The sequence below is a fragment of the Augochlora pura genome, chromosome 10 (genome assembly GCF_028453695.1).
Source record: "Augochlora pura isolate Apur16 chromosome 10, APUR_v2.2.1, whole genome shotgun sequence".
NCBI classification, from domain to species: Eukaryota; Metazoa; Arthropoda; class Insecta; order Hymenoptera; family Halictidae; genus Augochlora; species Augochlora pura.
Genome location: NC_135781.1, coordinates 17506418 through 17517889, shown reverse-complemented (window position 1 = coordinate 17517889; position 11472 = coordinate 17506418). Strand labels below are relative to the sequence as shown.

The following is an 11472-nucleotide window of genomic DNA, read 5'->3' as shown; positions in this document are numbered from 1 at the left end:
AGATTTCCACGAGCTTATCGCAGTAACTGCATAGTAATTGTAAATACCCAAATGTAAAGGAACAACCAACACCAGAATTTATAGCAATCTTAAGTAATCCAAGTTGCTTTCCGTCAGGTTTCACTTGTGTTTGTACACAGACGCGTTGTATACGCACCACGTGGAGGCTGATTATTAATTCTACACATCGAATATTCTTATTTAGTCGGCAGAGGACATGTACAACGATTATAATACAGCATATTTGTACGTAATGCAAGGTAATACTGTTGCGATCAGGTGCAGTTGCAGGCATAGACGGCGCAAAATCTAACGAACGAGTTCCCTACAATTTCATTGTTGACGCGTTCACTTCGAACTGCAAAAACATCAAACATTTTCAACTGTGAACTTTTTATCGACGACACAAAATCAATATGTACTTCTATAAAATTTAATCAAGTTCACTTTACGTAATATCGCTTTAATAAATTTATCGTAGCAATGTTCATTAAGAAGTATACTTTATTTGGTAATAGATTTAATTTAAAAGCCACCATTCTGTTCGTTCGATTTCAGGAGGCAAACGCGTTCAAGTAAAACTGGCTGAACAAAATGAAATCAATTAGAAATCGTTCAACATTTCCCTGTGGCCCCAACTCGATAAACCTAAGTTCCAGAATTGCGTGCTTGTATACTTGAGAGAATACTAGTTCCATTGACTTTAGCGAGTAATGAAAGTATTCAATTCCAGCAGTTGAAGAGCTATTATATAAAAACAGTACTCGGTAAACAGTATTTAGATTAATGGAAAAATCTTGATTGTTTTGAAAAAGATTAAATAAATATATAAGAAAATTATTTAAAGAATATAATATAATATATCTAAAATTTTTAATGCTCATAAATTTTGATGATAAACGTTACATTTAATACTGTTGTTTATATGATCGTTCTTCGATCCATTTGCTGTTTCCTATATTTTTATTACTCACTATATGAATAAAATAATACGTTACCAACACCCATAATGAATCTTCTAGAATAGCATCTTTGAATTTTATCAGCAGGTCAGTTAAAAATTACGAGAATTTTAAACAATAATGTTCAAATAATTTAAAAAATGTACATGTACTCATAAATATTTATCATTATCAGATTGATCACACTTACAGTAACGTATGCACCATGTCAGACATTTGTATACAAAAACGCGAGGATGTTGATCCGGGGAAATGTTCACATTGACGATTAAATTATGCTGGATCAAATCTGAACACAATTGCTAAATGTAATTCATTGTGGGGTAGTGGAGCTGGTCACTATGGGGTAACCAATTCCTTTTTAAAAATAATTTATCATCTTGTACATCAAAAATGATAATCAAGAAATTGATTTTTCTATTTCAGGACAAAATGAATTAAATCAAAATAACCTTCCACTTAAATTGATCTTGCAGTATGAAGAACTACACATTTTTAAAAGTTCAGACAGATTTTGTAGCATAGAACGATTTTGTACATGTATCAACACCAAACTTCACATTTATCATTGCAAAACTGATAACATTTCACAGGAAATAATCGAACAAATTTCTCAACTTAAGAGACACATATCAGTTACTTCTAGTTTTCAGTAATGAAAAATGTTCTTGTTTAATCTTTCTCGTTCATAATTTTAATTAACTTGCAGAGAATCTAATAAAACTCACAGTATATTTATACTATTGAAACGAAAACGAAACAAAACCTATTTGAACCAAAATTCCTAGCAACAAAATCGGTTGAATAAAAACAATCTAATAATTGTTGAACGATGTAATAACGATACTTATTCGAATAATGTTCAGATTCGTCCAGAAAACATAAAAAAAGTTATCTCCACCTGTAAGGACATCTTAAACGAATTTATTTTCGGATGTCGTCGATACGAACCTTTCCCCGAACTTCCTGCTCAGCCCCCATAACCTCACCCCCATTTCGTGGCTATCGTGTACAAGGATCTGAGAAGTTCCAGCGCCCTGCTGTCTGATGCAGAGGTCTGATCCTCTTGCAGCGAATTAATGGCTTCCGAAGTCGGTAGTTTCTCCGATCGCCGAACCAGATTCGCGGAGTTCTCTGTAGTCGTCCTGAACTTCCGGCTCTTCCTGCTTCTGTAGGTGGTGACAACGGGCTCGGTGACCATCGGGCTAGTGGTGACACTTCTAGGGCTAACAGTAGCAATTCTGGCGCTGGCAGTGCTTCTCGAGCTACCTGTGGCGCTCCTGGACCTGGCGGTCGCTTTAGGAGCAACGCTCAACTGATTGATGCTAGCCACGATGTTTCTAGACTCTTCAGAAGCAAATTCGTTCACTGGCAATCTCAGCAATGCGTTCAACAGTTCATCCTTCTCCACCTGCATAGTCTTGTTCACCGGATCTTTGCAATGGCGTACAAGCAATAAGACCAGCTGCCTAACAGTCTCGTTGTTGTCTGCTTGCTTCATGACTCTCATCAGAGTGTTGCTGCTGGTAGCATTCAGCTTGCCGAAAAGATTCTCAGCGATTTCGTTCTCGGTAGTGTTCGCGTTTGGTATCCCCGTGTACGGCAACAACGAGGTCGCCAAACTCTCTTGGGGCAGAGAATTGGTGGACGTAATCGACGATGTTATTGTAGTGGTGATGCTAGATCGTGTTGTGATCAGAGGTTTTGGAGTCACCGTGCTTTCAATGGCGGTCGTCGTAGGCAGCAGAGAGAAGCTCGTGGGAGTATCTTTGTTCCTTGAGTGCCTTTGTGGGACTGGCTGGTCGGTCTCGTTACTAGAAGACTCTTCGGTGCTGCCTAACTCCTCCCGGGAGAACACGTTATCATACTCCGAACTTTCCTGACTTCCAGTCATAATGTCCGTGACCGAAGGCATTGTTGTGCTGATATCTGACTCCAAACCGTGATTAATGCGTTGAGGGTCCACGAAGACTGAGGTCTCCCAAAGATGAGTGACGGCTGGAGACGAGGTCCAATGATCGTTGTTCAAGACTTTCGTGTTCTCCTTCGGCTCTGTAGTCTCGAACGGTTCGGTCTGTGATTCAGTATGAGTACAAGGTGTGCTCTCTACGATGGTCGTTGGAGTTGTCACTTCCGTCGTTGATCTAGACGTCGTCATTGGCCTTTCTGTTGACTCGATATTGTTATATGGAGTCCTGAACTTAGTGTAGCTGGTTCGTGACGTGGGGAACGGAAGTCCTTGTTCTGATTTATGTAGGTGAGATCTGTATGAATGATCATCAGGAGTTTCGTAATTGTTCGTTGAAAAGCCGGAAGTCGTGGCGCGGACATGTTGAACAGACATAGGGGTGCTTGAGTAGCTCTCAGAATTCAGAGCTGCTCTCGCGTTTTCTTTTCGAATTGCTTCCGCGTAACTTTCATAAAACGGGGGTGTCAATTGTTGTTCTGGTTTCCTGCTGGTTGGCCTCTTACTCCAATTGTGCGTAACCATATGTGCCAACGAAGATGGCGGTGAGGGAGTCGGCGAAACTACGAAATTATCGCTTATGGGAGTCGTTGCAAATGACTTTGCTTCTCTGTAGGGTTCTGTAACGACGTTGATGCTGTTGTTCTGGAAACCACCAACTCTATTCTGATTCCCAACATCGCCTGTACATTCCGTGCAAACGTAATTGTCCGTCACCTTCGTTCTGCCATTATCCTTCACTTCTTTGTCGTGATTATAAAGTCCATTTGAACTACTGGTGTACACCGTGCTACCTTGCTCTACGGTTACAGTACTCTCTGTTGGAGGTATAGAGGTCTCATAATAATCATTCGTGACAGGATTCGTAACGAAGTTGGTACTCGGTTCGTAAGTCTCTTGGCTGGACGGTCTCGGTGTAGTGTAATAAGAACTCGACTGAGTGTTCAAGATATCGTAGATGTTATCAGAAACAGTTGTAGGTGGTTCGAAGGTGGTGGGGTACACGGTGGTCAATTTTTGCCTGATATCATTCCCGTCATCGGAAAAATCGAGGACCTCGTCCTTCTCTCTGACAGCTGATGTGTAATCCGACAGAACCGAATCTGTCGTAGTCTTAAATTGATCAAAGTCCAGCGTCGTCCTTGGCGGATCTGTGGGCCTTATTTCAGTTAGCACTCTTTTGAAAGTGTCCGGATCAAGGAGGTAAGCGGACAAAGCGCGCGTGAAGACCTGTGCAATCTCCCGAAGTCTGGTACTATTTGACCTTCTGAGATCATCCAGGGACCCTCCACTCTGTTGCAGCTCCAAATCTTCGTTGGAATTCTCGCTGTAACTAGAATTATCCAAGTGATCATCCGTAGTCACATTGTTCTCAAAGGCATCGTTTAATTTAAACAAATCGGTGTAGGAATCAATAGTGTGCTGCGTCAAGAGTGTACTGGGTACCTGCACAGTACCGTTACTTTTCTTCGAAACTATTTTTTCAGCGTTCTCTTCAAACTCCGCGCTGATCGAAGAGTCGGTAGGCTCGTTGGAATCGAAGTTCTCTGTAGCCGTTGAGAAGTACAACGCTAACGAGTGCAAAGTGGATGGCGCAGGTGCTCCTGACCTGTTTGAGACTCTGTCGTTTACCTTGGGGGATTCGGTGAGACTAGGCACGCTGTTCTCCAGGTTCTTCAAAGAGTGAAGCATGCTTAGCGCGTGTTCCCTCTCGGAGAAACGGGTCGACTTGAGCTTGCTCAAAGAAGTTGGTGCAGAATACTTCAGTTTGGGGATCAGAGTCTTCGTTGAAGTATAAGTGGGTATCGTAGGGGTGTACGGTGTGGGCTTCGTCGTGGATGTGCCGCTGTTTGCATAGTTCCTGGTGAAGGGCACGTACGGACCCAAAGTGGACATCACTTTTCCTTGCTTGTACGTGAAGCTCCTGTCGTAGGGACTCAAGTCTTTCTCCGTGACAATATTCTGTTGGTAGGTTGGAGTGGTTCTGTACGGTTTCTCGGTGCTTGAACTGATGAAGTTTTGTCGATAGCCTGGCGAAGCTGTGGACGGGTTCTTGTTCGGCGACCTGCTATATTGATTGTCATAAGCGTTGCCTGTCGTCGGCCCTTCCGAACCTCGACCAAAATTATTGCCGCGAGACGGCGAACTGGCAGAAAAACTGCTCGCGGTGAACGTCTGGCTGTCATAGTTGGACGTAACAGTATTCTGACGATAGCTATTCGTGATGGGCTGGGAACGGGTCGTCGAAGGAGCGTACGATCCCTCCTTGCTTCCATCTGTCGGATCATTCGCGTCCCTGTTGGCGTTGTTGTAGTAGCTAGGATCGGAGAAGGCGCTCCTCGATTCCGAGTTCTTGAAGTTGCTCTCGAAGTCGTAACTACTGTCAGCGAATTGCAGGGACTCCGTGGTGGGCGGAGGATAAGTCGTTACACCCTCCGTGGTAGTCTCGTCGTCGCAAGGAGGTGGTGACACGGTAGTCGTAAAATATGGCGTGGTTGTTTCGTAGTAAGGGGTTGATGTGGCATCTGTGAACGAAAAGTCGTTCCTCTGTGTAGTGGCATCGTTTCTTTCGATCGCGGCCGTGGTGGATTCGTACTCTGCGTTCTTGGCGGTGGTCTCGCGATTAATGTATAGTTGGTAGTAATACTGATGAGAGTTACCATTGGTGTCAACAAATCTGTTACCGCGATTACCAACGAAAGCGGCGCTTTCCGCGAATTGCTGTGATTCCTTAATCGAGTTCGGGCTGCTGGCTCTAAATGTGGTAGACTCTGTGTAAGATGGAGTGACTCTCTGAGCGAGAGTCGACGCGCTACTGTTTCTAGTCTGGCTTTTGAACTTCAACCTCTTCAGCGCCCCTTTCTCCTGGTTATTCGAGTTTCGGCTGGTGGTGTGATAATTCTGCGCCTTCTTTGGGGTGCTATAATAGTCCTGACTGGTCGTTGAGTACTTATTCACGTTCCCTTCGTCGGTATTCCTGGTAAACTGGTTTAGAGGCGGCTTCGTGCTAGGTACCTGACCATTTTGAAACCCACTGTTTCCAACGAACTGGTTATTGTCCCTCTGGCCATTTTCTTGGCTGAAGTTGTTGCCACCGTCGAAAAATCTGGACGTCTTTATCCTCTCCTGCACCTGGTTCTCCAGGGGTGGCTCCTCGTATGTCTTTATCCGGCCGTTCTGTTTCCCGTCATAGCTGAGATTCTGGACGTCGAAGTAATCCTGCTGACCACCAGCTTCGATCGATTGCTGATACTCCAATTTCGCTTTTCTCGATTCTGCTCGTCTTCGTTCCTCCTCAAGCAACTGCTCGCTACTTTGTTCATACAACTCCGCGGATTTGCTGCAGTCCACCTTGAACCACCAATCGCAAATCAGCTGCGATTGCTGGAAGATGGTGCCGTTGGGACAAAGAAACGATATCTTCCGCCCGTTGTCGCAGATGTGGAACACCTGCAACGAATCGTCGTGGTTTTGCATCGTATTTTACAAAATTAGGTCGAAGCTTTAGGTCGAAGTTTCCCAAACTTCGTTGATTTATGGGACTTTTGAAAACTTAAATTTGCAATGTAGAATCGAAGCATTCAAATATTTCGATAAGCATGGTAAATAGTGAAAATGAAACGGTTCTATTAAATACAGTCTATGACGTTGGAATCTTGAATCATAATTCCAATCCTTTTCTTTAAAGTTTCACTTTGATTTCAGAATTTTTTTGTATGATCATAATAAAATATCTAAATGTTGTTATTTAGATTGTTACTATGTATACTCTTATGTAGTGAGTAGAAACAAATCAATTTCAAATAATTTCTAAAAAAAGTATCTTGCATATGATAATTTTTGAAAAAAAAACGATTTATACTTTCTGGCAACTTTTAAACAAACGTACGAATAAGTTCCGAACACTTCGAACACCATTTAGAATTTGACTTGTTACAAACCAATGGAAAATATTACCTCAATTATGAATGTCTTCCTAATGCGGAAACACTTGAAATATTTCATCCCATTCTTTAAGCTTAGACCCGATTGTATGCAGCGCGCGCGCGAACGAATCGCGATTGCGCAACGTTGAATCTTGCATTTGATTAAGGTAATTACGTTGAGTAAGATATATTAAGCCGCTCATTACTTACTTGACAATTTGTCTCCAGATCCGCGTAGTAACCACCTTTCAGACCGCGACAGCTGAACGAAGTGGCGGGAATCGTCGTGAGAGCTGGAAAGTCGACTCCAGGTTGTCCTGTCACGCCTATCGGAGAACGGAGCAATGGATTTCGTCAATAAAGCACGTGCAAAAATCGCTATTTCTTTGTCAATGCAAAATCAATAAAACTTCTACCGAAAATGAGCACTCGTAACGTAGTCTTAAGGCAATGTAAAACTGATTAACTCTCATACACTCCTCGAATGAAAATTCATCCATCTTCTGTTTCGTATACTATGAAACTTTTTATTTTGCTGTGATGGCATTCTAATTAGGTGTACTCGTTAAAACTCATAGGTCTCTTAGAGTGATACAAATATTTCTACGGTAGATATTGTAGACTATCGTAGATAATTGTAAGCTTATTATATGGAAGTAGTATATTAATTAATATAAAATAATAAAACAAAGTTAGTTTAGATACCAATAACATGGTAACTATCCTTTTAAATGTTTAGTTGATTTTACGTCAAATCAAGAAGTAAAAGACCTATGTTTTTCATTCTTTCTGTCATTTCAACTAAACGGAAATTTTAAATCAATTTTAACTCATTATCCAGTATACTAATATAGAACGCTAATCTTTGAACGTTTACTCCAAACGTTGTGCTGCAACAACCATATTATTTAATTTGTGACATTATAGAATAATTTGATCCACCAAGATTTTTATAAGATTTAAAATATGAATATAATGTAGTATGAGCTGGATAGCATTCATATAATACCGACAGAACATGAAATCATAAAAATAATATACAATGTAGATATCTTTTCTATTGTACTTCTTCGTTCTAGTCAACATTGGAAGGGTAAAAATATTACATAAGCCTAATACACGGTTCAGGTCATATAAACTCGAAATACCATAGAAGGGTTAAGGTGTGAAACAGGATTTCACATGACGTATCTCTAGCGCAATTATTTCTAAGAAGTATATGAGAGTCAAAATATTCCGAATAGTAAAACATCGTTAAGCCCTTGCAATGTAACAACTTCCAATTCGAGATGAAGATAGTCGATGCTCTATGAAATACAAAGGTCATTCATATCCCCTAGATCGACTCAAAATTTGATTCCCCTGTTAAAATCTACAAATAAAAATAGAATTATATGTATAGAACAAAGAAGTGCTAATCAATAAAGTTATGAAAAAGAGGATGGTGCAAAGGATTAAGTAATCAAACAAAAATGCACTGAAACTACGGGAGACTCGATTGTATATCTATTCTGAACTCGAACGGTATAATTTTCCAACAAAATATAACTGCGTATGCTCAGGATTATCTATAATTTTATCTTCATTTTTTTCAATATATTTTTTAAGGTAATTCTTACAATGTAATATAATATAATGTATCGTAATGGAATGTACATGTGAAGATTTAAATGAATTGTTTGAAACAAGATAGAGACACAAAATTTACATTCTGGGTTCGAATAGATCCAGTATAAAAATTATTATTTAACTATCCAATTCCTGACAATTGATTAATTAACTTTTTTATTTTCACTTATTTTGTCGGCTCTAGATGGATTATCCTAAAATACATATTGAAAAGAAATTAATAAATAAAATTATAAATTATCCTAAACGTACTTAGTTACATTTTTATCAAAAAGGTCCGCCACTCTAGTTTTAATAAGCACATGGGCATTCAGCTGTTTGTTGACTATATAATACGGCAAAACAAAAGCAGTAAATGAACACGGAAGCATGGTTAATTTTTTCACTGGCCAGTAACAAGTTCCTTCAACTGAATTTTTTCGTAGTTTCCGTTTGTTTTGCGATCCCCGTTGATCGATATCGATTTCCCGATCAGAAGGATCGGTTGTCACGTTGATCAGTTTCAAAAGAATGCTAACTAGATGCATGCGCTTCATTCTACGAGGTAGGAAGCTGAAAAGAGAAAGTGATGCCAGTACTTGTACAGTATTAATAATAATACCCGCTCCTTTGAGCCATTCCTTGAGAAGATCCGGGTTGCCGAAGAAGACTGGGAAAGAAACGCGAAGAAAGTATTTTAGAGGTGGCATGGGGCACGGTTTTAACAGTTAGTTTCGGGCGTTAGTTAAGAGAGACGCATTAGGAACCTTGGTAAACTTGGTACTCGCCATTCTTCTCCGGCGCAAGTCTTTTCACGATTTTTCTCAACGACTCGCCACTCTCCGCCGATCCTTCCACGCTCGAGAGGTCCACCTCGGTTAGGAACTTCGGCAAACTCGCCCTTTTGTTGCTGTTCTCTGACTGAAAGTTCGGGGCAACGTTATTCCGGATTTATTATACTCGCTGCATCTTGAACGAATCCGAAATTACTTGACCGTAGAGATCAAGCTGCAAATTTCGCTGCAGCTCCGATATTTTCTGCATATATTACAAGATACAGGAGCATCATCAATGTCATTTTAAACTCTAAGATCGATAGTTGCGAATTTCTTCAAAAGAATACGGTAACAATTCTAACCATAATCTAACAAATTATTCGCGTTAATGTTATTTATTAATTGTTTATGAAATTATTATGTAACAGAAAGTTATCGAGCTTCTTTTACTTACAGTCCAATCGTCTGAAAGCGAGATAACAGACTTCCGATAAGTAAAGTGTTAATGATCTAAATAAATTTGAAATAATGCAACAATATCCCAAAACTCTAAATATCTTTACTGTTTTGCATTTGATCCCCTTTGACGAGCTTCAGCTGGTTATTAATTCTTCTTTCATGAAGAAAAATAATTCCAATAGATTCAATAAACTGTTTCGTAAAGGAATGATTAGGTAACAATTTTTCATTCATCGAATCACGTTTACGATTTTGAAACTGTACGTCAATCACTTAGTCAACAGATTTTAGACGTTTACCGAGAGCATACTGATTATTAAACGATATTGTAATCGCTAAAACTGGTAATTATTAATTACTAAATGAAAACTCCAAAACTGATGATTATCAATTGATATATAAATTCTGAAACTATTAATTATTAAAGAATATTAAACGCGAATACACTCTGTAGGTTTTCCGTATCTAGTTTGTAAAGTCGTTTGGACCGGTGTGATTAACGGTTACATTATATCTGTGCTCTTCACCGATCATCAAAAAGATGCATGCAACTGTTTTCATTTGACGGCTCATTACATTTCTCTATCGCTTTCTACGATTATTTATAGTAAATGTGTAAGCGTGTAGACATCACGTAATAGTCACCTCGGTTTTGCAGCAGCTGGGAACGAAACTAATCACTGAACCTGAAAAGCAGAATAACATACACACATGTAAGAATCAAGTTTTAGGAAACGGTTACGTTCTTATTTCCATAGAATGTACAATGACTTCTTTTCTCCGAATACCGTTTGACGAAAGAGTTACCGAACAGCGTGAAGGGAAATATGGAGAAATTTTGTGCGTAGTTACTAATTGTTATTCCTGGAAATCTGATCGAGAACAGACGTGAGAATCGTAGGATTTACGTAAGATCTACAATTTCCTGATATGACTCTTTGACTGGTGAAAAGATAAATAGGATGATTCTGATACTTACACAAAAATATTACTATCTCAAAATACGCCATCGTTGACAGGGTCTTATGCATTATTCTGTAATAAAAAAAGAATAGGAAATATTAATATCTGGAGTCGAAGAGATTTTATGTTTATTTTAATTATTTCAGACAATTTAATAGTAGGATTAACCGTATTCTTGAAATGATAATAAAATAAACAGTTGTGTGAAATGTGTGTTCGCATAACTAATTGATATATTTTAAGTGGCTTCATAAATAAATGTCAAATGAATAACGATTTCCCGAATAGATGAAATGAATTTTAAAACAAACAAAAAAATTTGGGGAATATATACGTATGCTTACTATTTATCTAACTGCATTCAATTACTAGTTTTTTTATAAGACTTATATATATATATATATATATATATATATATGAATATTTAAATTACGTCATACTTACGCATTCTATTAAAACAGAATGAATTACATGTATATTAGCACACATGAAGTTACTGAAATTGTTATAAATCTAACGGATAGAAAATTAGTTGTAAAAGGTCCGGAACTCTTTAGTTTAAAGTGGAATGAAATCCGTTTTAATTATTTTTTTGTAACTTCCTAACACTTTCAAAAAATATTAAAATCATCTGTTTCGATTGGAACTAAATAGGATTTGGCCTAATTATTTACCAAATATGTAATATCGATTAAAAATCTTCGATTTTAATGAAATTTTAATATGCTGTACAGCTTGTCATTTTGAATAACTTTTTCTTGTCCACAAAATGTTAATCTGCATTAATTTCCGAGGTATTTGAGAAGTTTTGG

General features: G+C 38.8%; 1 protein-coding gene across 1 annotated transcript; it reads right to left on the bottom strand.

Moving 5' to 3' along the window:
* Positions 1-1736: 1736 nt before the first annotated feature.
* Thw (chitin-binding domain protein thawb) lies at positions 1737-10728 on the bottom strand. Its single transcript, XM_078192330.1, has 6 exons — positions 10677-10728; positions 10343-10383; positions 9230-9383; positions 9085-9132; positions 7065-7180; positions 1737-6378 (listed from the first exon to the last, which is right to left on the bottom strand). Exons 1-6 carry the CDS (start codon positions 10726-10728, stop codon positions 1948-1950), a joined length of 4842 nt encoding a protein of 1613 aa, XP_078048456.1. The 3' UTR covers positions 1737-1947.
* Between the last annotated feature and the right edge of the window lie 744 nt (positions 10729-11472).

Excerpts from the sequence above, each read along its gene's own strand:
- Thw (XM_078192330.1), bottom strand. The coding sequence starts at position 10,728 with ATGCATAAGACCCTGTCAACGATGGCGTATTTTGAGATAGTAATATTT. Across the intron at positions 10,384-10,676 it reads TGAGATAGTAATATTTTTGT|GTTCAGTGATTAGTTTCGTT; the intron begins GTAAGTATCAGA and ends TCTGCTTTTCAG. Across the intron at positions 7,181-9,084 it reads GGAATGGCTCAAAGGAGCGG|GCGTGACAGGACAACCTGGA; the intron begins GTATTATTATTA and ends GTTCTCCGATAG.